This window comes from Melozone crissalis, unplaced genomic scaffold (genome assembly GCF_028551555.1).
Source record: "Melozone crissalis strain CALT ecotype California unplaced genomic scaffold, PUWL_Pcris_2 ptg000017l_1, whole genome shotgun sequence".
Taxonomy (NCBI): Eukaryota; Metazoa; Chordata; class Aves; order Passeriformes; family Passerellidae; genus Melozone; species Melozone crissalis.
The window spans coordinates 13,385,068-13,410,753 of record NW_026535795.1 but is presented as its reverse complement, the minus strand read 5'-3'; the positions used below and the strand labels follow the sequence as shown (position 1 = coordinate 13,410,753).

Genomic DNA, 25,686 nt, shown 5'->3' with positions numbered 1-25,686 from the left:
GGAGGCGGGCGCGCGGCCGGCCCGGCCCGGAGAAAGCGCCGGCCGGGCTCAGCGCCCAAGCGCAGCCCGGCCCCGCCTCACGCAAGCGGCACCGCCTCTACTTAAAGCGCGCCGGGAGCTGCTGCTGCCTCCTCCTACCCGCCGGCCACGCCGCTCCACCATGTCGGACCGGCTGCCCTACAAAGTGGGTGAGTGCGAGCCCCGGGCCGGCTCCGCCGTGCTCGGTACCTTCCCCGGGCCGGGGCGAGCGCGGTGGGGGGAGCGCGGCCTCGGCGGCTGCGGCGCCGCGCTGGATGCGGCCGCGGAGGGGAGGACGGCGGGTCCTGCCCGCGGCGGAGCCGGGCCCGAGCCTTCCCACTCGCGGTTGTGCCGCTCTCCCGGCTACCCAGTCCCTCCCCCGCCGCTCAGAGCCCTTGGCGGGAACAGGATTAGCTCCTACGGTGAAAGTATTTCCCATCCTGGGACCTTTGACTCATGTGCCCTGAAGGTTTTGGCGGGTATTTCTGTAGACCTAAAACTTCACAAAGAGCCCCAGTTTTTATAAAGCACATTGGGTGTTCCTTGGAGGCTTCATTCAAAGAACATTGGTGTGTAAGGCTCAGATTCATAAATAGTTTACCCTAGAGGCTCTGAACCTAAAACACTGCTGGATATTTTTAAAGCAGCCCTAGTAAAGCTACCAAGCCCTTAACAGGGGTAAGATTAAATCTCCTTCTCTTGGTATGTTTGTTTCTGTCGTCCTTTCGTGGCCTGTTTTCAGGCAGTTTTCAGTCCCAGTGGTGTACGGGCTGTGCTCCAGTCAGCTCTAGCACGTGCAATAGCTTCAGTGGCCCCAGGCTTCGTTCTGCAGCAAAATGCAATTAGTGTGTCTGTATTAAACCCAGCAGTCTGACTCGGAGTTCTGGTGCTCTAAACAATCGGTGTTCACGAGGTAGGTGACAAAAAAAAGCATCTGACTGTAGTCTAATGGAATGGTGAACTTCTGAAATCTCTCAAAGAGTCTCAGACCAAGTAAGAAGGACAGTGTGTGTTGGCTGGTGCTGCAGAGTTGATGCAGCTGGGCATTACCTGCTTGACCCTTGTGTTTTTAAGGCTGGGGTTGGACATCCATGATGAATGTAGTGAGCCTGTCAGAAATCTCTCTTGCTCATTTTTTGCTGGACTTTTCTGCTGTAGGCACTTTTTACAAAAGTGGAAGTAGACTGGTAACTAAGATAATTACAGTCACTTGAAATATTTTTTGTGGATCCAATGGGGAAGGAGCTGCAGCTTTGCTGTGAGGAGGGGGAGCTAAGCTGTGTTCAGTTCCTGGTGCAGTCTTAGGGAGCATTCTCAGTGTGGGAAGCCACTTCCCTACAGCCAACCCGTCCCCACACGCAGGTAAATACTGTAGAAGTCAGTCTCTGTAGGAAGTTTTGGGACTTTTGGGGAATGTCTGTAAAAAGTGCTTAAGGCTGTGGCTTACTGAATTCATGGACCTTGGTATGTATGTGCACTAGGTCACAGTGCACATATTGATTTATACCCTCTTGCACAGTAGCATGAGGGGCTGTTAGGTTTGGTCTAAACTTGTGTACCATAGCAAAGAACCAGGAAATGACTGGAATAGGGTCTGGTTTTTCTGCAACTCTGTCTCCCAGCTGTTGCTGGGTGTTCAGTTCAGCTGTTGCAGCCAGTGCCTACCCACAAGTGTGTGAACAGATACCGAGGTCTCAGCTATTCAAACTCTGACACCTGTCCTGCTTCTCTTGCAGCTGACATCAGCCTTGCAGACTGGGGTCGCAAGGCCATTGAGATTGCAGAGAATGAGATGCCGGGGCTGATGAAGATGAGGGAGATGTACTCTGCATCCAAGCCCCTGAAGGGCGCCCGCATCGCTGGCTGCCTCCACATGACTGTGCAGACAGCAGTGCTCATAGAGACCCTCATCGTGCTGGGGGCTGAGGTAAAGTGACTCTGAGCTTCTCCCTCTGCTCTTGGGTAATGCTCTGCCAGGTCACTGCTCCTGCTTATGTAACACCTTACAGAATCCTGGCAAACGTCTGTGCTTTTTGGATGAGGCTGCAATCTCCACGTGGATGGATTGTCTTCTCTCCTCGAGCAAGAAGCTTGTTCCTTGCCCTCAGCACCTCTGGGGTGTGGGTGTGTGTGTTTCCTGTGGACAAGCTGCAGCTTTACATGCCTGTTGTGCCTCTGGGCAGTGCCCACAGCTGCTCCTATGCAGCCATGCTGTGCTTGGGCTTGCAGTGCTGTGGCTGCTCATGCTGCAGCTCTAGGGACTGCCTCCAGCACAGATTAGCCTGTATTAAGAACCCCACTCTGCCCTGGTAATGTCAGCAAAATTCTAATGAAGTTTACTGAGAGATTATGCTGGCCCTTCAGCTGTGCAGGAAAAGAACAGGGGTGCGCTGTGGCTTCAGAGACCAAGGGCTGGGTTCTCCACTGAATTTTTTGTGTGACTAGGAACCAGTTACTTTGATCCATATTGAAGTCTGAGATACTTAGAAGCCATTTACTGCCTTGTGTCCCATGCCTGACTTGCTGAATGAAGTTCAGACATCACAGCTGAGTGTTTGCTGTACAGGGCATGAGGAGAGCCAGGTATCTGAGCACAATCTACATTGCTTGTGTGCTGAGCAGGGAGCTGACTGGAATTTGGATGGATTGTTAAGTATGTAAATGATCTGAAGTTCCTTCTTCCTGCAGTTTGGCTGCCCAGAGGTGCCCTATGTGGGATCCCTCTCTGGGAACAGTTAGGAATTGAGCAGTGTCATGCTGATTGAAAGGTGCTGGGAGAAGGAGGAGTTTCCTCCGTAGCAGTGAAGGTGTTTCCTCAAAAAGAGGAGGAGGTAGGTATGGGCACTGTGCCAGGTCAGCCTGGCCAGGGTACATGCTGCTGTGCAGGTGTTCCCCAGCCTGTTCAGGGCTGTCCTGTGGTTGCAAATGGTGCAGTGCTGAAGGAGAGGTTTAATGTGGAGGTACAGTCCTGGCTTTGTTCCAGCCACTCCATGTGGAACTCCTGTCCCTCTGCAGGATTTAAAAGGAAGCAGTAGCCATTGAAATTTGGGAAAGCTCCTTGCTGCTCCTGTTGATTGCTGCATCCCAGTATGGCTGGCCTAGGAGGCAGCTGTGTGCTTAGTTAAGCATTGCCAAGCTGCTTTAAGCTGAGCATAACCCCAGATCACTGATTAGATGGAATTCTTCCAAGTCATTCAGGGAGGTACCTGCAGAGACTTGGTTTCTCTAAGATGTGGTTGTACCTTTAAAGGGATGTGTTGCTGTGTGAACTCCTTGTCCTGATGCCTCTGGATTAGTTTAGGCTTTGATTTGAGGTTGGATTCAGCCCTGGTTCACCTGCTCTGTCAGAACTTTGGTGCCAGGGAGGGAGGAATGAAACTGATAAAATCATAGCCCATGTAATGAGGATGGATCTCATTGCAGCATAGTAACCTTGGTGTCCATTTTTTGGCTGGGTTAATAAGGATAGAATAAATACTCTGTGCTTCATAATTGATAACAAAAAATAATCCTTTCCATACCTAGTGATGTAAATACCAGGGTCTGAGCCTGTCAGGTGTTCCAGTTATTCTAGGCTCTGTCACTACCACAAGTCTGTATCAAGTCTGAAGTGTAAACAGTATATAGGTATTCTGTATACTTTGAATGTCATTACACCCCCTGATGTCACCTCTTCTGGTATGGGGGGAACTTGCAGAAACCCAGCTGAAGAGGTGCAGCTTTAGGTTATGGATTTTGTTTTCCTGTGCTCCTTTCAGGTGTGTTTTCATGACAAGTGTTGATAGTGTAGGCTGCTTCCTACTGCACCCTTTACTTCAAAATGTCACTTTTTGATCAGGTAGGATGATCATCTGGAAACAGGCTGGATGTTTGTACCTTATTGCCCTCTCAAGTTCTGTAACCAGTGAACCTGTGAATAGCTGCCAGTCAGCCCTGTGGGGAGCAGAGGGTATGTGGCTCTGGGATGTGGTGCTGTGAGCTGCAGTAGGTGTGCAGATCCTTTTCAGTGCAACTCAGCAACATGCTGTTGCTTTTCTAGGTGCCTGAGCCTAGTTATGAAATCTGAGGAAAACACTTAGCTCAGCTGGAAAAGCTTCCATGACTGGAACACAGAGTGGGAGGTGGGTGAGCATAATCTTAGAGAATGCCTGGATTGAGTGTAATGTTTCAGCTGCATTTCTGACCCTTGTGAGAGCCAGCAGGTGTGTTGCTGCATGTCCATTCCCTCAGTGGACACTTGCTGTAGGGCTGTTCTGAAAATCTCACCTTTATTCACCAAAACTTCCCAAACCCACTCTGTGGGCACCCCTGAAGATCCTGGAGTGTGCTCTGGCTGTCTGGGAGAAGTGCTTGTGACCAAGGAGGTGGCTGAATATATGGCACAACTAAAGCTCATTCACATTCTCTCCATGTGACATTTTCCCTGACTTAGTCAGACGCCTATTTCTCACCTTATCTTTGTAGAGCTACTGAAAGAGGCAGGAACCTGCACTAATTTCCTTCTGCTCTTGCTCCCTTTTAAAGTCCTGTGTTTGCTAGAGAGTCCTTGATATCTCAGAACTTTGTTCAGCAAACAAAACTTGGTTGTTTTCCAGGTACAGTGGTCAAGCTGCAACATTTTCTCCACTCAGGACCATGCTGCAGCTGCTATTGCAAAAGCTGGTATCCCTGGTAAGTTTTCACTGTTGTGGTTTGGCTGTACTGTCTGTTCCTGCTAAATCAAACTGTACACATGAAGATCTTCTGAGCAAGCTTGAGGATAGAAACAGCCTATCAGAAGCAGTGGTTTTTACAAACTAGGACATTTGATTCAGGCTGTGTTGCATCAGCCTGTGCCCAGGTCTCCCAGCAAAGGCTGCTGTTGGGCTCTGTTAGATCTCATTAAGATGATGGAACGGGCTGGGTGATGAAATGGATGGGTGGTGTGTAGGTGTGTGCAGCTGGATGTGTTTGGTGCTTTCCAGCAAGCTCTGTGCTAAATAGGCATTGGGAAAGGTAAGGGAACTGCCATGTGCCCTGTCACAGTGGCAGGGTCAATACCCAAGATATTTTTAGGCTAGAATTAGCCCAGCTGTGTTCTTGTTGTTCCTAATATCCCTTAGGTGCTGTGTCAGGATGCTGCTGTCTTGTTACTGTCAGGTTCCAATAAGGAGCAATTCCTCATGGACCAATATAAATACCTGAAGCTGTCTACTGTGTAACTCAGCTGAAGGAAATGTAATCCTTAGTGCTGGGAACTGAGCCCAGCTGTTGGCAGAGGCTAAATTTGGTTCTTGGCAGTCTGCTTTGGGAGGGGGTCTCTCATTTCTGTTATAATTAATTATTGCCACAGGTCTTTGACTAACTGTGGCACATTCTGTGGCAGCAAAGTGATCCCTTCATCAGCTCCTTTGGCACTACCAGCTTCAGGCATTGCCTCTGGTTTGGGATGTCAGAGGGCCACATGGGATTCTTTAGACATTAGGTTGTCTTCCTCACTGCTTTCAGCACCCAAACTCAACTGAAGAGCCATTTACAGGTTGAGTGTTTGTCAAAGTGTGTGACCATTGCCATTTGTATCCTTAGTTTTGGCACTTGCTCTTTTTGTTAATATTGTGCCTCACATACTGAATTTGTGAGACCCTGGAGGAATGCTGGTCCTTTGGCTTCAATATGAGATCCTGACACACATTAATTCAGAATAGGCAATTGCATGATTGGCTCTTCATGGCTCATGCAGTTTTCTGTGTAAACAGTGAAAAGATGACAATTAAGCTAAATGTTGCCCAGTATGTATTTGAGTGGCTGAGTACCTCTGAGGGTTGAGTACAGCAGGAAGACAGTACAGATGCCTGGAAAGAAACAAATCCTAGTGGATGCAAAATGCCAGTGGTGGCAGCCTGTTGCTGGGACTGCACTGACCTAGAAATACACCCTGATTAGAGCAGATGAGGCACCTCTGCTGGGCTAGAGAGACTAGAATTTAAACTCAGAGTTGGTGAAGAGTTTATATTCTGCTGCTTAGCTCATGCTGAAATCTGGTTCCTCTTTTCTGCTGTGCTAGAAAATGCTGTGATTGTCTATTCATTTATCTGTATCATTCTGTCCAGTGGTTATTTCTAACGAGTGGGGTGCTATGGATGTGAGTCTGCTTTCGTTTGCTTTGTCTTCTCCTTTTTAACATGGAAGAGGAATAAGGAGAGCAATGAAGTCTCAAAATTTTGACCATATTTGTGGCCTGGAACAGTGATTATTCTGAGGTCTGTTTTTCAGTGCAAACGTCCTTGCTGGCCTGCAGGCACAGATAGTCATCTGTCTGTCAGCTGCTACTGGGAGCTGCTGATGAAATCTTCCTTTGGCTGCTTCACTACATGCTGAGTAAGAAACTGGCTAATGGTTTGTGTTTGTTCCCATGCAGTGTTTGCATGGAAAGGGGAGACAGATGAGGAATACTTGTGGTGCATCGAGCAGACCCTGTACTTCAAGGATGGGCAGCCCCTCAACATGATTCTGGATGATGGTGGAGATCTTACCAACCTAGTTCATACCAAATACCCACAGCTGCTGAAAGGTGACTTGTGTTTTGTTTTGGCAGGCACAGTTCTGCCTGGGAGGCTGTTTGGGTGGGGGGTGTGTAAAAAGAGGTGGGGGAAGAGGACAGGCATGTGCAAACAGGCTGTGAAAATTCCTTACGGTTCAAGACCAGAATCTCTTACTGCAGGATCTGTTCCCACTTCTGCTCTGTAGCTGCAGTGACCTGTCCTGGCCATAGTTCACTGAGCCCATTACCTGAGAATGACCTCTAGGTAGTTCTGCTGTCATGCCAAAAGCTTCCTGGAAGAGGGCTGTGTTCTAGAACTGCTCAATGTCTGTTTGCAATTCACAGTTTTACATTAATGCATTTCTTACCCATTGTCTTAGTGCAGTTCTGAATGAAGTCATGACCACCTGTAGCCTTCTGTGGAAAATGAACAGTTTCTATCTTAAATACTCATTCAGTTTGTCACTGAAGATGCTGATGAAGTCAGGGATCTTGCTTTGATTTACCTTCAGTGCAAGTTGACAAAACTGATCAGTGTAGTGTTGCTAGCATGTGTTTATGTGAAAGATTTCTGTGAAGGGAATTTGACATGAGTAGGCTGATCTGTGCCTGGTGAGTATGACAGACTCTGCTTAGCCCTGCCACTGTCCATCAGCTGTGCTGCAGCAAGATGTGTGCCCAGGGTTGTTTAGGGGCACATTTGGTCTGGGATGTGAAGGGAATTGGGTGGTGATACAGTGGGGTGTGTTGGTGCTTTTGTAGAAGGGAGGTTGCTGTAGAAGCCTGGATCAGCTCTGACTCATGCTCTGCATCAGTAATAAGATAGGAAAAAATCTGAAGGTGGCAGGCTGTAAATAGGGCTGTTGGTGGGGAGTCTGGGGCTTTGCTCCTCATCCATGTCCTGCTGCAGATAGGGGCACCAGAAAGAGGGAAACTTTCTCTGTGACAAGCCTCACTTTGTCCTTCATCCTCAGCCCAGTGTCACTTATAATCCAACACTCAACATCTTTGTGTTATGAAAACTGTGATGGAAGGTTTGCATTGGTCTTTGCTCAGCCTCTCTTCATCAGAGGTCTGGTGCTTCCTGGGTTGCCTCTTTGTGATATACTTGACCTCTTGTTTTTCCCATGTTTGTTACCCAGGAATATAAATGATCATCCCTCTATGTCTTCCTGGTGTTGTCAGAGGGCCAAAGAAAGTGTTTCCCATGTTCATTGTCTGTTTTGCAGGGTTGTTTCCCTACCATGTACACCTTGGTTGGTGTCTGTTTCCAGAGGTACTTGAGCTGAACTCCTTTCACACTTTCAGCCCTCCTGTTGTCCTTCTTTCTCCTCTCCAGCCCTTTTCACCTTCTTGCCAGTCTTGTGCTCCTGGTGGAGAAGGCACCAGTATAATACAGTGCAGTAGGACAAAGGCTCTTGAACTGTCTCAGGTTTTGACATACATGTGTAGCCTGCCTCTGATAAAAAACATCCCTATCTGGGTTTGCTTCCTAAATTCATAGAAATGACTCTTCCTCTGGGTTTTTAAAAAGTCATGGGAGGATGCAATATCTGTCAGTGTTTCCCTTCCCAGAATGTGTGGCTGTCTGCATTGGCTGTAGTTGAAAAGCTTCTTGCAGCAGTTCAGTACATTAAGACTGATCTCATCCTTTGTAGGGGGTGACAAACCTGATCTGTTTTACTTTCCAGTCCATTGCTCCTTGGAAACAGAAAAACTTCCAGAATGGGACTCATGGAGTAGAGTCTTGATCTCCTTAATCTGAAATCTGTGCTTAGCCTTTTACTGCAAAGTCTGTTTAAATGAAGAAGTGTAGCATCCAATTTTGGTATCTTAGAGCTAACAGAGGCTAATGTATCTTAAGGGCTTGTGGGGAGATCTGACCACTGTGGAGGTGGAATGAGAGTGACCCTGACAGAGCATGCACAGCATGTGGATTGTGAACACAGGAGACATTTTGGCATGAGGCAGCTGAAAATGCCATTTGCCATTTAAAGGCTGGATAAATTTTCTGGGCTAATTTCAGAGGGAATTGTCTTCCATGCTTCAGCTGCTTCTCATTTAAATAGTTCTGTCCTAGTGTGCAGCTAACAGTTGAAAGTAGTAATTCTTTAACTAGGAGATGAGTTAAATGTGTATGTGGAACTGCTCAGTAGGCTGCCTCTCTCCTGAAATGTGCCTGCAGTTAGAGGGCAGAATGGCCTTTGTACTATTGGCTTATTCCATTAAGCCAAATGCCCTTAATACCAAGATAAATAAAGGAGGAAAGAGGGGAAACAAGAACTGACCAATGGGGAAAGTCATCTGTGCAAAAGCCCTCTGTGGGGAAGGCTGGCTCATTTGTGATTCATTGATCAGACTTGCTCAGGTGACAAATACAGGTCTGAGCATTTGGGAAGGTTGTGTCAGTTTAATTCAAACTTGTTCTTGCTGCAGGCCCTTCTCTGCTCTCCAGTCACTCAAGCATTGACCATGAGTGGTGTAGGCAGTGCTTGGGGCAGCTGCAAAGTGGTTTAGAGCAGCTGTGAATGGCACCTGGGGCAGTGCTGGGTTGCCTCCAGGGATGGGAAGCTGTTGGCATATGGGATGTGAGGTCTGCTTAGTGCTGTGGAAGGAGAATCTGCTAAGCTCAGGACTCACCTGGAGAGCCTTTGAAGGATGAGGAGTGTGTCTCTTATTTACCAGATACACAGGAAGAGAGGGCAGGTTTGAACTGGAGGTTCCTGCTGTGACCTACAAAAGGTTTTCTTCAAGGGGATGACTGTCCATGATCCAGGCAGTTATTCTGGAAACTGATGCTTTTGGGAGACTGTCTACAGATCCTCCACTTCACTGTGCACAGGGCTGCACTCTGAACTTTAAACTCTCCTTTTTCCTCTAAGCAAGCCATAAATATGCCAAAGCCTGAATGCATTCCCTCAGCAGGTGACCATCAGGGCAGAGGGGCTGCCGAGAGCTCTGTGGGTGGATAGAAGTGGTGGGGATCAGTCAGCCTAATCACAGATTGGTTTGGGTTGGGAGAGACCTTTTAAAGGCTCTCTAGTACAACCTGCCTGCAATGGGCAGGACATCTTCAACTCAGGCTGCTCAGAGCCCTTTGAAGATTCCCAGGGATGGGACCTAGAGCACTTCTCAGGGCAGCCCATTTCACCCTCATTGTTAAAAAAAAAGGTATCTTATATTTAGTCTGAATCATCCTCTTGCAATTTAAAATCATTTTCCCTTGTCCTGTTGCAACAGGCCATGCTGAACATTATGTCCACATCTTGTAAGGCCACTTCAGGTATTAAAAAGCTGCAGTGAGCTCTCTGGAGCCTTCTCCAGTTAATCAGCCTTTTCCCTCCTAGTGCTGTTGGTCTCATTTCCTTCACGTGCTACAGAGTGGTCTGGGGAGCAATGGGAGGGTCTCATGGCTCAGTCTCAGGCTGCCCTGGGGAATCTGTCAGAGTTCTGTTGTGAAAACCATGTTGAATTGCTCTGAGTTTCTTGCCTGGGCTTGGACCAGCTCACAGCTGGATTTTTTGAGGAGTAAAGATGGATTTGGACCAGACTTGGCATCTCTGAGTGAGCAGTGCCCTGGAGCCAGGAGGAACAATTGTGTCATGGGTGGCATCACCAGTTGGTCAAGGGAGGGGATTGGCCTGCCCTGCTCTGGGCTTGGGCAGCCTCCCCTTGAACATTGTGTGATTTTGGTCACTGCAAATAAGAAAAATGTTAAACTATTAGTGTCCAAAGGAGGGACACAAGGATGGTGAAGGACCTTGAGGGAAAGCCATATAAGAAGTGGCTGAGGTGTTCAGTAATAATTGACTGGAACTCCAAAATGAAGATTGTGCAACAAGATGCATCAGAAAACAGCAAGAATGGGGCCGCCTCCGGGAGGGGGACAAGCCAGAAGCCAAGGGTGGCCCCTGTGCAAGCCATGCCCTCACTAGCAAGCTACAGCCCGACAGGATGCAGAGAGGAGCCATCAGCAGTCCTGGACAAGGAACCAGCTCCAGGATCCATCCAGGGTGCCCCAGAGCTGGTAAAATAGTGGTGAGACATCATGGTCAAATTTCCATCATTGGGGATCTGCAGACGCCCTGTGTTCGTTTGTCCATCCCAGGGGAGCTGCTGGGACAGCACAGCCCAGCATTCCCCATCTCCAGCTGGGGGACCAGGGATGAGCCTGGCTGCATCCCCGAGCCCAGGCAGACTCTGCAAGCTTAACCAGGACTGGAGTTTGGGGAGGGTTGATAATGTCTTGGGGAGGCAAGGAAGAAGAGAGCATGGGTTTGTCCACAGAAAAATTTACTTTAAAATGAAATGAGCAGAGAGGGAAAGAAGTGCAAGAAAAAGTCCTGACAATGGCGCTGCAGGAGGAAGTGTTGAAACCCAGTGACACACAGTGAGGGAAGAATGGAGGCACAATAACAAGGATTGAAATGCTGTTTAGGGTGAAAATCAAAGCTTGGGCAGGACCTTGAGGAGCACAATCCTTGCTTTGGTTCTGAGTGTCCCGGGGTGCATCAGACTGGCTGGGGGAGGTGACAGTCCCACTCTGCTCTGCACTGGGGTGGCCCCACCTCGAGTCCTGGGGGCAGGTGTGGGCACCACAACATAAACGAGATCTAAAGCTGTTGGAGAGTCCAAAGGAGGGACAGGAGGAGGATGAAGGGCCTTGAGGAGAAGCCCATGAGGAGCAGCTGAGGGCACTTGATCTGTTCAGCTGGAGGAGCCTGAGGTCAGATCCCACCAGGGCTGCAGCTCCTCCCGAGGGCAGCTCTGATCTCTGCTCTGGGACAGGGACAGGGCCTGGCTGGAGCTGTGCCAGGGAGGCTCAGGCTGGATACCAGGGAAAGGCTCTTCCCCAGAGGGTGCTGGCACTGCCCAGGCCCTCCAGGGAATGGGCACGGCCCCGAGGCTGCCAGAGCTCCAGGGGCTGCCAGGGGTGCCCAGGGTGGGGCTGTTGGGGTGTCTGTGCAGGGCTGGGGCTGCTCTGGGTGACCCTGGGGGTCCCTCCCAGCTCAGGACATTCTGTGCGGGCCGGGCTGACAGCAGAGGGCGCTGCGGCGCCGCGGAGCGCGGCCGGGCCGGGGCCGCTGCTGAGGCCGATCCGGGCCCCGTTCGATCCCGTCCCCGGACCCCGATCCCGTCCCCGTTTCCTCCCCGAGCCCCGCCTGCGTCCCCAGGAGCCGGGCAGGCACAGCGCAGGTGTGCGGGTGTGTGGCTCTGAAGCACATCCTCTGGTGTTCCTGCAGTCGTTTGAGGGTTTTCGTCTGTTCCCTGCTCTCTGCCAAGGGATTATTTAATTTAAGCCTCTGAAGGATGTTCCCAGCACCTGGATGACCTGATTTGCACAGCATTCGCGCCAACTAAGGTGCATACTTTTATTCTTCCCGTAGGAATTAGAGGTATTTCAGAAGAGACAACCACTGGTGTTCACAACCTGTACAAGATGAAGGCCAATGGGACCCTGAAAGTGCCAGCTATCAATGTGAATGACTCTGTCACCAAGGTAATACAGACAGAGCCCTTGTGCAGTGTTCTGCTCTCTGACCAGCTTGATGTTGGGATGTTGTCATTGCCATGAAGGTATTCCTTCTCTTGCTGAGCTTCTCCTGATCTGATTCTGAACAGAGATTTCCACCATATCCTAAAAGTGAGCCCTTGATGTCATTGTAAATACCCTGTTGTCAGGACATCAAGGGGTTTTTTGTATGTGAGGACATCCGTTCTTCTGCTGTTTAATAATGTGAACACACTTTTGGAGGTCATGACTCCTTGGCACAGTCAGTACCTGTGGCAAGGAGCCTGTCCTCACTCTGAGTATCTTAAAGGCCTCTTAAAGGTTTCAGATACCTGCTGGAAAAGAGAGTGTGACCTCCTTGAGCTTGTACTGGTAAAGGTTGGTTGGTTGGTCAGCCTGTGGCTGGTCTCTGTGAGCAGCAGATGCAAAGGAGAAGTCAGGAGGGAGAGATTTATCCCTTGCTTAGCTTTAGTACTGCTTCCAAGATAAACCCTGGTGAATTGAGAATGAAGTGGAATGGTTTTTAAAGGGGGGTGGTGCTTTTTGGCTGCAGATGAGTTATAGTGGGAATTACAGGTGTACTAACGGTTTATGCATATTGATGTTTTTTAAATCTAGTTACTGACTTTATTTCAAGTTCCCATACAGACGTTATCCTATTGGGTTGGCAGTTCTCGTGTTTGGCCTGCCTTCTCTGCAGTTTGCTGTCTCCTTTCTGCTCACTAAGATGCACCTGATACTTCATAGGTAGTGGGCTGGAGTCCAGTTATTGTTGAAGGAAGTTCTTCACTTTCTTTTCACCCAGATTTGTACCACTTGCATAATAATTATTAATACTGTTTGGTGGACTTAGAAATTCAGATGTTTCTAACAAAGCCTCTTAAAGGGATTTGAGATTCTAGTGCCAAGCAAGTGCTTGTTTTCAAGTACTGTTTGGTATTTATACAGTACAAGATTTGTACTAACCGCAATTACAGATCTCTGGGAAAATGTACAACTGAGCTGACAAATTCTGCTCTCCCAGTTTGCTGTTTCCAGTTGGTGCCAGGTTCCTGTGCTAACATTTGGAGAGGGAAGGCAGGCACAGCAGCCAGCTCTGTTCTTCCCCTCTGCCACTCAAATGTGTTTTGGATGGGGCAGATGTCTGCATCCAACACTCTGCTCTCTTACCTGCATGGGAATGCACAGACATTTGGAAGTCTTTGACTGCATTTGTAGGATTTGGTGATGAGGAATCAAATCTGACTGACCATGCTCTTTTCCTCCATGCTGCATGGAAAATCTCCAGGACTAGGAAAGAGGGATACCCACTGGTACTAGCTCTAGAATTTGAAGAATTGGTAACACAAAATTTTCTGATATATTAATGGCAGCTATGCCTCTGGTAATGGTTGTAGGCACTGAGTCAAGAACTTCTGGATCTGAGGTATAATTTGTTACATTTTGGCCATGAGCAGTTTATCCCATTTCTGTTCACACTTATAAGAACTGCAGGTGTTATGGGTGTGCCTTCCACTAGACCAGATTAGTGCCTCTGGGAATTTAATTTTAGGATTGCCTGTAGCAGACAGTGCTAAGTAAAAGCAAGGATTGGTGCCCTAAGGCTGTAGAAAGCCAGGACAGGCTTTGAGACCAGAATTTTGCTGTGAGTGGAGATTTTTTTTGTATTGCTTCCTTGCAATACTAAAGCACAGCAGAATTCTTTAAAAATTCTTGGTCTGTGTAACTCCCCAGAAAATCAAATCTGTTTGTACAGCTCCTCCTCCTGGTCAAAAGAAAAGGCTCCAGAAGGAGCATTACAAAAATCAGCACAAGGTGTGTTTGAGTTTAGGAAGGTGTTCAAGGAGTGGGGTAGTATTTGATGCCTGACTTAGCTGGGCACTTTTGATTGGAGGGTCTGGCTGTCAATGTCAGTGTTACAGTAGGAGGATGTTGTGTGATGGGGCATTAGGAGATGAAATCCAGGGGGTCCTGGTTGCAGTGACCATTATTGTGAATGGCTGCTTGATGAATCTTTCTAAGTCTGAGCAATAATGAGTGACAGTGGTAGGGTAACTCTTCATGGGGAAGGATGTAATTTGGATCTTCTGGGGCTGCAAGAACCAGTTGCTCCTGTTTGGTGTGGGCAGCTTGCTGCTCTGCAGGCTGGATGTGTGCTGCAGAGATCAGATGCTGTGCTGCTGGTGTGTTTTGCCTTCCTGTGGCAGTTGGTTCAGTTCATTGTCTGATAAACAGCAGCAGGGAGCTGATGAAGATCTGGTTTAGGAACTCAGACGTACATTGATGCGAGAGACACTCAGGTTACCTCTAACAAGTCTTTAGCAAGTCCAAGCCCTGGTCAGTAGATACAAGGTATTTATGAAATGCTTCTCACCACGTTGATGCCTATGTTTGATATAACTCCATAGACTGAAACTGGATGAATAAAAACATCAAACCAGGTTTTCTTCTTCCTGTCCCTCATGGCGGGTAAGGTATTTAAATTACTCTCCTAGTACTTGCACATAAGTCCATTTTCTTTCTTTAAGGAAATTTCATTTGTGTGGCTTTCATCTGTTCTGAAACTGCTGTTTTCTCCCTCAGAGCAAGTTTGACAACCTTTATGGCTGCAGAGAGTCCCTCATCGATGGCATCAAGCGTGCCACAGATGTCATGATTGCTGGGAAGGTGGCAGTGGTGGCAGGATATGGGGACGTGGGCAAGGGCTGCGCCCAGGCGCTGCGGAGCTTCGGAGCCAGAGTCATCATCACGGAAATCGACCCCATCAACGCGCTCCAGGCAGCCATGGAAGGTGGGAGCTGAGCAGAGCAGCAACTGAAATAAACAGGGCAGGAGATGTTTCTCCTTTTTAATGCCTTTGTTAAAAAGCAGCTCGGGTGGGAAGAACTGATGGGTCGTGCTCATGCCGCTGCCGCTCCCAGGAGTGGCACGGAGGAGGAGGAAAAATGCAGCTTTGTCTGCAGGCAGAGCTGGGGCTTCTGTCCTCACGAGAGCACCAGGAGATGCCCAGTTTTTCAGCTTGACATTCGAGGTCTTCTTTCCAGCCGCCATCTCTTCAGGCTAGGGTGAGGGGTAAAAAGGGTCTTAGTGGATACTGGATTCTGTTCCTCATGTCTAGACAGCACTTTGATCCTTCAATTCCGTGTTGGCTCGTTGTTTTTAGGGGTTTTTGCTAGGTTTGTTGAGGGGCTTCTTCATTTGCATGCCAACTTCGTTGTTCCCTCCTCTTCACCATGTGGGTGCCATCCTTCAGGGAGCAGCAGGGTGTCACTCGACAAAAAGGGGAATTCCCAGCCATCAACAACAGGTAGTTAACGAAAAACTATTAACAACAGGTGATTACAACAACAAACAGTTAGAACTCCACCCGAGCAGCAACTGGCCCAACCCTGAACTCTGTAGCCTTTAAAAAAAATGGGCAACTTTTCTACTCATAACAGCAGCTGGGTCATCTGACAGGGTCTGTGTGTCAGTGGAGAGCAGTAAGTGAGAGCTGGCCAAGAAAGGTGCAGTGGGTTTCAGCCCTGTCCCTGCTGAGGTACAGCTGAATCCAGTTTAACTGTAGGAATTCTTTCCTTGCAGTTAAGGAAGGAGTTTGTTACTTGAGGCCTTGAAGGTGTGTTTGGAATCAAGGATTCAGAGACTGTGGTGGTGGGGGGTAGGGCTGAGGGATTGTCCTTGAGTTGTGCAGCTCTAATCTCCAGTGTGGGATAAGGCTTGACTGGAATTAAAACATTAAAAAACACCAGGCCTTACCCTCTATAGGTTTTTTGGAAGAGCAGTGCCATGCTCTCTGTCTTTCCAGCTGAGCTCAGGACGTGCTCTGGAGCTGAGTGCCTCATGTCACTGTGCCTCTTGGTACCAGTTTATCCCATTTGTGTTCATACCTGCCAAGAACTGCAGGTGTTGTGGGGACACTTCTTTTGCAAATTTGACCCTCTGAATCCAGTCTGACTGCTGTGCCAGACTATATCTCTGGACACTGAATGCACAGATCCACAGATTTGAAAAAGGTGAGGGATAGATGGTTTTTGTGCCATGTTGCTGTTAAGCAAGACCAGTGTCCCACTACCTTGCATCACTTCTAGGCCAGGTGTGAGCAGAAACATTTTACTCATTCTTTCTCTGTACTTTTCTACTTCTAGTATTGTGTCCCACTTGTTAATAAATGTTGGTGGTTGTGTAAAGAAGTAACTTTTTCTCTTTTCAGGTTATGAAGTTACAACCATGGAGGAGGCCTGCAAAGAAGGCAACATCTTTGTCACCACCACTGGCTGCACTGACATTGTGCAGGGCAGGTATGGCCAAGCCACTTGCTTTAGTGAAAGCATATCTGTACAGTTAGATTTGTTTTCTAAAATACATTTATAACCTGTCAGCAGTGTGGTTAGGGTTAGCACACAGTCTGACTTCTGGACATCAGAATTTAGCATGAATTTAGTGAGAAATTAAGTCTTTGGTCAGTTTGGTTGGATGCTGCCACATTGCATTTGTTTCTGGCTTATGGAATGTAATGATGGAGAAAGCTGCAGAGAGGTAGATTGACTTTTGGAGATGAGGGCATCAGGGCTGAATTCTGTGTTAGGCCAGACAAATGTGAACAGAAGAGGAGGCAGGTAAAGGCTGAAAGTGGTTCCATCTGTGGGTGCATATCAGCAGTTGAAACCAGCCTGTTCTCAGTTTACTGCCCTTCAGTGTTTGGTTCTGCTTCTTAGATCTCAGTTTATAGCCCCAGCTCCACACAGACTCCTTCCTTTCTTTGCCATGATGACTGTACATATTGTAATGGAAGATCAGATTAGGTGGGAGATGTAAAACTGCTGAGAGCTTCAAAGTCATGAAGAAAATTATTTCTTGTGTAAGGAGAATAACTGCAGGTATTTGTTTTGAGCAATCAAACAAAAGGTTATTACTTTCCATATTGGGAAAATACTTTCTTTCCAGTAAGTTTTTATATCTTTGGGAAATGTCCTTCCCTAGAAGCTTGAAAGGCTTTTCCAGTAGACTTGCCATGCCTGGAGGGGCTACCAGCCCCACACACCTTGTGAGAGTCAATGCAGTTACTGAGCTGGGCACTTGCCAGGGCTGTGGATTGGAGCATCTGCTGAGGGAGAAAACTGTGTGGATTAACTTTTGATACATCTTTTTTTTATCTTACAGGCACTTTGAGCAGATGAAGGATGATGCCATAGTGTGTAATATTGGCCATTTTGATGTGGAAGTTGATGCCAAGTGGCTGAATGACAATGCAGTGGAAGCAGTGAATATCAAACCTCAGGTGAGGCAGCCTTTCCACAGGCTCTCCTGCTGGAAAAAAACCAGTAGCTACTCAATGTATTTTTATTTTTCTAGAGAGTTTTCTCCTCAGCTTCATTGGTGTTTCTAGCTTTGTTGGAAGCCACTGTTGCTCTGGTCAGAATGCAGATTCTGCTAACCTGGGACAAGCTGCACATGATAGTCTTGGGCTGGCATGAAAGAAATTGTTTCTAACCAGTGCCCAAGGCCTCAGGGTGATCTCTGGGGAGAGGTGCCTGATATGGGTACATTTTCTTCCATGTGTTCCCACTACCTTGACAGGAGCCTACCCTTAGTGCTGGTTGTAGAGACAATTAATTGCATCAAGTCCATTCAGCTTTGATGTTTGGGGCATGGCCAGGGGATATGCAAATGTGCTTACTTTGATAGACCTGAGCTGGAAACAATGCCATAGCTCAGCTTCCAAAAGCAAGGTAGATGAGAAATACAGAGCAGACCATTAGACACCCTATAAAACTTAAGAGCAGAGCCCATAATTTGCCTGGTGCCTGACCTGAATCTCCTCTTGTGGAGCTGTTAGTTCAGGTACTGCTCTGCAGAACAGTCATAGTCCTAAGGGAATCTCAGTGGAATGACTTTGGGGATTCTGTCAAGGTTTGAAAAAATTCACACCTCTTTGTTTTCAAAGTGTGGTGTGTTTTTTTTTAATCTACTCTGAAATTGAAGCCTCAGGAAAGCCTACCTGGTGCTCTGCTAAAGTTGGTTTCTCTTCCAGGCTTGGTGGCTTCATTTTAGAAATCTGTGTGGGCAGAGCAGGCAGGATGTTTTACCCTTGCTCAGCTTGCATGCCTGCCATGGATTTGCTTTAAGCTGTGACTGTAGCTACACAAGGGAAATCAGAATCTGAAAATTTCAGCTTTTCAACTGTGTGCCTTAGAGCAGAGAAACAAAACTGAACTAGATCAAAACTGTGTTGTCACACCAGCATTGAGGGAGAACCATAAAGCAAACCAGGTTTTATCTGACTTGGTGAGGGACTTCTGGTTACCTTTTGAAGAGGGAGTGCCCTTGCTGATAGCAGGATTTTGGGGCAGGTTTTGTACTTTTTAATAACACCACACCCAAACATACCTCTCAGATCTTCATCTGCCCTTCCAATTTCCATAACTTCCCTGTTGGGAGGCTTATTGGCCTCCTACATCAAAGTCTTATTAAGCACCTGTGAAAGGTATGTTGGGTCACTTTGCATGGCCTTAACCAGGGCTGGAGTTACACCCTCAAGTTCTCACTCTGTTCAGGTTTGTTCTTGCCTATGGCCTTAGTGGAGCTGACTCTGCTCAGCAGCTCTTCTAGAGGAGCTCACAGGTACCTGGTTGTGCTCAGGTTGTTTTAAAACTAAACTTTGAACAGATTGAAGAATACACATTGTTGAAGATTTAAGTGGGTGTTAATATGGCACCCTACAAACTCCCTGCACAGAGGCAGTAAATCCCTTTTTAAATGCTTGCTTTGAGGGGCCAGTCTGGCATTGACAGAGTGTAGTGAGGTGCAGTGTGGTCCCAGGTGTGAAAATTGTAACAAGTTTCGAGTTAAAAAAAAATAAAATTACCTTTTGAAAAGGATGGAAGTGGGGTCAGGGTTGTCTATATGGATTAATGCTAAAGAAATCTAACTTTCTAAATATTCAGGTTTTTACTAAAACCTGACAGCTTCTTTTCTGTATCCTGAACCAGAGAGGGGAGCATAGTACAAGAGCAAAAACCCCTGACTTTCTATGAGGAACATCTCACTTGATGAGAGGATTAATGCCAGGGCTGAGGGGGGTTAACTTCAGCTGGAGGTACAGAATAATTGAGACTGGATCCAGCACGAAAGCTTCAGTATCAGTGCTGGCCTGATTTAAGAGATGTTTAATACTTTAATAATCTTTTTAATAAGAAAAACATCTTACTGTGCCATTGTGAGTGATGTGTGGCTTTCAGAGGACAGGTAAGGAGGAAATAGGATTATTACTGAAAAGCTGGCAGGTTGGTTTGGCTCTGGGTTTGCACTGCAGCCCTGCTCAGCTGTGTTTGAGAATCAGAGAGTGACCTGCAGCACACACTCAACTTGAGAGGGCAAGGAAAGGTCGAGGTCAATGAACTTTGTCTTGTAAGTTATTCCCACATAATGGGAAGGGAAGTGCAAAGCAGCCAGAAAGTTCAGAGCCAAGTAAATTCCAGTGGGGAAAAAGGAGGAGGCATTTCATTTATCTAAGTGTGGAGAGGAGCTTATTGCTTGGATAATTTGAATTCTACTTCTGGAGCAATTTATTGAGTTTACAAATCAGTCTGTTCTGTCTGCTTGTATAGGAGACGGGTTTCCACAGTACTGACTTAAGCCTCAGCTGGTACCACTACTATTTTGTATTTATTTTACATTTATTGTACATTTTCTATATTCCCCTGTGCATTGAATGACTCCTGTCAGCACAGGTTGCTGAAGGTGTGGGGTTCTATGCACAAGGCAGCTGTCCAGGGGCAAGTTGTGTGGCTATTATGTAAGGATATAAGATTTTGACACCTAAACTACCCAATTTAGACTTCAAAACTGGAAAGCTACTTTAACTGCTCAACTGCCTTTCAGTAGTTCAGTCTGTAAATGCAGTGTTTGTTATAAGTAACACTGTAGCTGTTCTCAGGATTTTTCATGTTTGGCTTCCCATCTGGTTCCTTCTTTTGTTACTTCCTCCCATAATCCCCTGATGGCCCATATGGTGTTTTTTGGGTGCACTGAGCACTGTCACTGCTGGTCCACAATGGAGAATTGGCATCCAGAATAACAACTGCAGCTGCTCGGGGGGATCATTCTTATCCCACCTGCTGAGTGCTTTTGGGCAGGAGGAATCAAGGCTGATTTAGGGCTGCTTTTTGAGGTGGTTACTGCCTGTATGTGTTGTGCTGATACCATAATAATCTGTCATGTGAACCTGAGAAGCAGAAAATGGTGCTGTGATTGAAGCATAGCTGGGGCAGGCAGGTGGAGGCACACCCCTGCTCTGAAGGCAAAATACCTGTTATAAAAAACATGGCTTGTATTGGATGGCTCTTGGCATCTTGCTGAAGTCCTGCACAAGGATGATTTTCAGAAGACTGTATTGTTACAATTACAGCTTCATCACTTGTCAAAGCTTTAAGAACAGGCCAAAGCTTTAAGAACAAAATTGAAAGTTGTGTTTTACTTAATATTAAATGACTTTTAGCTTCTGAAGTTTAAATACAGCTGTGAGTAAGGACTCTTTTAGGTCTGTCACAGTTGCTCTGCTGTGCTAGTAGAAGATAAACGGTCTGAAGCATTAGGCTTTGTCAAAGTTGGTTGCTGATTGTGTTTTAAGTATTTCCAAAGTGTTTTAGTCCCAAATGCTTGATATGAAGTGAGCAATAAATACCAGTTAACACTGAATATTCTTGTGACTTATGGGCCATGTTGGTGTCTCATTATTGCTTTAATATTGTAACCTCCTCTAGGGTGAAGTCAGGGCAGAGAGGAGCTAATGAGAGGTGCAAAGGAGAAGCAGAGTTAAATTTAACATTGCAGGAGTCCAGTGTGGCCCAGGCAGTTGGGGCACATGCTCAGTGACATTATCTCCTGGGCTGTGTGGGACAGTGACATGGAGTCTTGTGTGGGGCTCTGTCTCCTTAGCCCATCTGAGCCTGGATTCTGTGTGCAGAGTCCTGCTGTCCCTGAGGTGGATTGGGGAGGATCATGCCTGTGGTCCTCCAAGAGCAAAGCAGGGTACACTAGGAGCCAGAACAGCTCTTTGTTGTGTGTATTGGCCTTGCAGAGATGGGAACAGTTCCAGGGGACCCTCAGCAGGCTGAAGGCTCCAGCTGTTACCTGTGTTAGATGCCAGAGCTCAGGACTGCTGCATGCAGGTGTTCCCTCTTCCCTGTCACCTCACACCAGTTGTGACCAGTGGGTGCAGATTAACTGGGATTTACTGCTAGCAGCACATTCCATCACAGCTGGCTGGGACTACACTGGCATGTGGAAAAAACAGGAGTGCGGGCCGAGCTGGTTGAGGGAGTGCGGGCCGAGCTGGTTAAGTGAATTTGGGGAGCTGGTGAAGTACGAAGCAGATGCCGAGATGTGTGTGCTGTGAAGGCCAACGTTGCTGCAGGCTTTGCAAACACCAGGGTTGGAGGGAGGGGTGTCTGTGTTACACCTGAAGTGCTGAGGGGCAGGGAAGGGCAGGGAAGCCCCCTGAGCCCCAGGCTTGCCCCGTGCCTGACGTGGCCCTGCTGCTCCCACAGGTGGATCGCTACACGCTGCGCAACGGGCGCCACATCATCCTGCTGGCCGAGGGCCGCCTGGTGAACCTGGGCTGTGCCATGGGCCACCCCAGCTTCGTCATGAGCAACTCCTTCACCAACCAGGTGCTGGCACAGATCGAGCTCTGGACACACAGTGACAGATATGCTGTGGGGGTGCACTTCCTGCCAAAGAAGGTGAGTGACAGCCACACAATGGTGCTGGTAAGGAGGGCAGCTTCAGGTGTGGCTTTGTTGGTGCATGAACTCATTGAAGGTTCTGGCCTTCAGAGGATGTTTGGCTTTGGACATGCTGGGTGTGAATGGGCTGTTCTTTTGTGTGCAGAACTGGGAACTTGTGACAGAACATCCAGTCACTTCTTGCCTTCTCTAATGTACTGGGAACCCTGTGCTGCCTCAGGGCTGTTGGAGAGCTTCTACCAACCAGCTTGTTCCTTCTACAAACCTGTCTAGCAGCAAAGGGCAGAGTTGAAGCTGGAGTGAAACTGAATCCCTTTTACTGTGGTTGATAGAGTCCTGATCCCATTTGCACCTGAGAGAGCTTATCACAATGTGGTCTTAATAACGTCACAAAATAGTAATGACAGATTCCCTTAGATTTCCCTTTAAACTTACCTCTGTGTTCTTTGTTCTTGGGAAAAGTCTGGATTGTGTCACAGCTTGCATATTCCTTTTAGAAAACTAACATGGTTTTAATTTTCCAAAACAAGACTGAGAATTTGAGATGGTTCATGGAAAAAGATGCTGGAGTTAAATCCCACTGCTTTTGAAGCACAGCCAGGTGTGAGAGTAAATGTGAAAATACTTTCCATTTGGGGAGTAGAATGTGTATGTTTGGGCTTATTAATGAGGTGTTTCCTGAAGAACTTAAGTTTACAAACTCATCAGTTAAGGATCAAGCAAAGCATACCAGAAATGCAGTGCAGGAGTGGATCAGCAAACTGCCACAATCTTCAAAGGAACAGTCTTACTGACAGTTCTCTTGAAAATAGAATCCCAGCATTGCTGATAAAATGTGACTTCATCCTTTCACTGAATAACAATTTTTAGTAAGCATATTTGAACTGGAAATACATAGAAATGAGAAGTAATACCCAAAGCAGTTAAATATCAATTTGCCTGTTGGGGGGAGCATATGGCAGTGATCTCCTCAGGTTCATCCACTGTGACAAAACACTTTTGACCCTCTGTGCCTCACAGAGGGCTTTATTCAAAGAATAATGCAGTCACCTTGTCAGAACCAACAAAAGAACTTTCTGTGATAATTTTCTGGGTTAATGCCTTTCCTTGTTCTGTGCAATTGCTCTGAGGTCCAAATGCAAGACTTAACAATTACCAAGTACCTTACCCTGCAGTTTCTTTGACTGCAAGAATATTGCTTTGATTGGCCATTACAGACCTGCACACATTTCTGCAACATGTGTTCCTGGAAATCCAGGAAAACTCTTGTCTCTGTGTTCTTGGCACAAATCTGTCCTGCTTAGCTTTGATTTTTAGGTGAGAATGTCTGCTTACCTTTGTCTGAATTTGTGTGTCTCTTTGTCTAAGTCTTGAGGTCCCCAAGCTGAAGCAGCTGTGAAACAATTGATCCCTGCTGCTGCTTGAAAACCTCATCTGGGAATTGTCAGGAACTCCATTCCTTTTCAAGTGGGTGAAATCTGTGTTAAATTCACTGGAAATACACATGTCAGAGCTTCACACCTCTGTCTAATCAACCAGATGGGAATACAATTTCTGACCCTCCTTTTTTTGTTTCATGACATCTTGACAGGATGTACTAGCCTTAAATACTTGTTTCCCTTCCAAACACAGACCTTCCCCTTAGGTTTTCTTTCTTTCATGGTTTGCCTGACTCTTTGGTGGATTTCATGGTTCACTGCCACCATTTCAACCATTTCCCCTTAGGTTTCAGATTTTGTCTTGTCACCTTTGGCTGTCCTGTCCTTAAAGGCAGGTCACAGGCTGAGCTGCAGTGAGTTACCCTCTGTGCAGATGGAGCTTTTTACCTGGCTCATGGCATGGCATTACTTCAGAGTAGTGCTTTGTTACCACAGGCCCTTGGAGGGGGAAATCCAGGACTTGTTTTTGAATCATTTAGGCTCTGCTGGTTCACAAGCTGGCCCTTGATTGTTTTGTTGATCTACTACCCTTCAGTTATATTGCAGCCTTTCATGTCTACTAAAGTAATATGAGGGAAATATTGCTGGTCTTCTCTGTGCTGCTGGGATTTAGACTTGCCTTGTATCTGTTTCCTCTGCAATGATTGCCTGGTTTTTGCAGGAATTACAAATGGTCAGACTTGTCCTTGATCCCTGCTTGTGCTGTCCTTTCTCCCTGTGAATATCCCCTGTGGCTGTACATCCCCCTGACACAGCAGCTTGGTCAGAATCCTCCTGGTTTTTTTCTGACTTTCCTGTACCTGCTCTTGGAGCACTTAACTGCCTTCTAACATTGTATATTTTTCAGTTTCTTCAGTTTACACATCTACCTGACACCTCAGGGATAAAGAAATTATATCAACCTTTCTGTGCTTGTGTCCTACAGCCCACCTTGTTTTATTCTTCATTCAGACAGTGCCAGTGGATACAAGTAGTCTTGCTGAACTGGAGATTCTGGAGTGAATTTCATTATATTCATGTGCCCCTAAGATGGGATATCTGGAGAGGGCAGGAATTTTTTTCCAGTGTTAGGACTCTCATAATATTGTAGGATGACAGTGTAGTATGTCCATGTGTTCTTGTAGTGGAAACTTTATCATTTCACCAAACTGGAAATTGTTTTATCTGAAGAGTTTGATCTCTGTTCTTTGCTTGCTGGATGGATGTGAATGTGTAAATGAGATTGAAATGTGTTTGATTATATAAAATTTTGTTTCACTTAACCTGACTCCCTCAAAAACACAAGGCTCTTCCGTGGTGCAGGTCTGTCCTCAGACAGGTGAGGGATGTTGGCAGGGAGAAAGCTGTGTCAGGTTAAGTCCCCCTTGTTGCTGCTGTTGGTTTGCACATATTCATTTTGCCCTCTGGACTGTGACTTCCTGAACTAATAGAACTCTGTTCTGATGCTCTTCTCTCAATGTTTTGTTTTCCAGCTGGATGAAGCTGTGGCTGCTGCTCACCTGGACAAGCTGAGTGTGAAGCTGACAAAGCTGAGTGACAAACAGGCCAAATACCTGGGCTTATCCAGAGATGGGCCCTTCAAGCCAGACCACTACAGATACTGAGCAGGTGGCACTGCCCAAAGACCAAAGTGCAGGAATACAACCTTCCAAAGCTCTTGTGTGTGCTGGGCTTCTGAGGACAAGCCTTTTGCCATTTTCCTCTCAGTGCTGCACAACCCCTCCCCTTACCAGGGAGCCTTCAGGGCCCTGTCAGTGGATGAGGATCACTGACTCTTGGAATTAGAATTGGTTACTTAGCTAATGTCACAGTGAAATGGATGCTGTGCACCTTTTGTTGGTTTGTAATGCTCCAGTGAGGGGAGCAGGACAGAAGGTGGCTGAATGAGAATGTGTAGTCTTGCCACACGAGTGGCTGTCAGCTTTGAGCAGCTCACCATGGGGTGGGGAACGGTTTCTGCAGGGAGATGCTTTTGCCATGCCCTGCTCCAATCAGGTAAATCCCAGCAGGACACTGGCAGTGTCAGGCCCCTCTCCACAGCAGTGCCCTGGTAAAGTGCATATTGTGAAACTGGAGGAAATTGGGAGGATAAGGGGTTGCTTGGTCTCCTTGCTGTAAAAGCAACTCAGCCTCCTGTTCAGAGATTAGAGCTGGAGCCTTTTCCTGGGTTTACTTCATTGGTTTTGGTCAGAACCAAGAGCATTTTGTGCTTCTGCCATACCAGCTTGAGGAGGGGTGAGGCAAGAGAGACTTTAGCAGCTTTTCAAGAGTGTTGTGAGCAGCTGAGGAGCCACTGAGGGGATCATTTGGTTTAGGGGCCTTGTTCAATCCTCTGCAGACACCAGCAGCACACTGATACCCCCAACTTGATTTCTGTGAGTTGTCATGTCTGCTGTATCATGTTTGTCACTGACTTCAAGTGCTTTTATTAAAAATCTGACTGTGGCCTGA

The 25,686-nt window shown here is 47.1% G+C and overlaps 1 protein-coding gene across 1 annotated transcript; it reads left to right on the top strand.

Moving 5' to 3' along the window:
- Nucleotides 1-77: 77 nt before the first annotated feature.
- Nucleotides 78-25,686, top strand: AHCY (adenosylhomocysteinase). Its single transcript, XM_054274493.1, has 10 exons — nt 78-188; nt 1,755-1,945; nt 4,614-4,689; nt 6,416-6,568; nt 11,926-12,038; nt 14,634-14,841; nt 16,261-16,348; nt 17,211-17,328; nt 21,599-21,793; nt 24,708-25,686. Exons 1-10 carry the CDS (start codon nt 161-163, stop codon nt 24,837-24,839), a joined length of 1,302 nt encoding a protein of 433 aa, XP_054130468.1. The 5' UTR covers nt 78-160; the 3' UTR covers nt 24,840-25,686.

Bases quoted from the DNA above. Each gene is read 5' to 3' on its own strand.
- AHCY (XM_054274493.1), top strand. From the start codon at position 161: ATGTCGGACCGGCTGCCCTACAAAGTGG. The intron at 189-1,754 runs GTGAGTGCGAGC...CTTCTCTTGCAG, and splicing joins CCGGCTGCCCTACAAAGTGG to CTGACATCAGCCTTGCAGAC. The intron at 6,569-11,925 runs GTGACTTGTGTT...TTCTTCCCGTAG, and splicing joins ATACCCACAGCTGCTGAAAG to GAATTAGAGGTATTTCAGAA.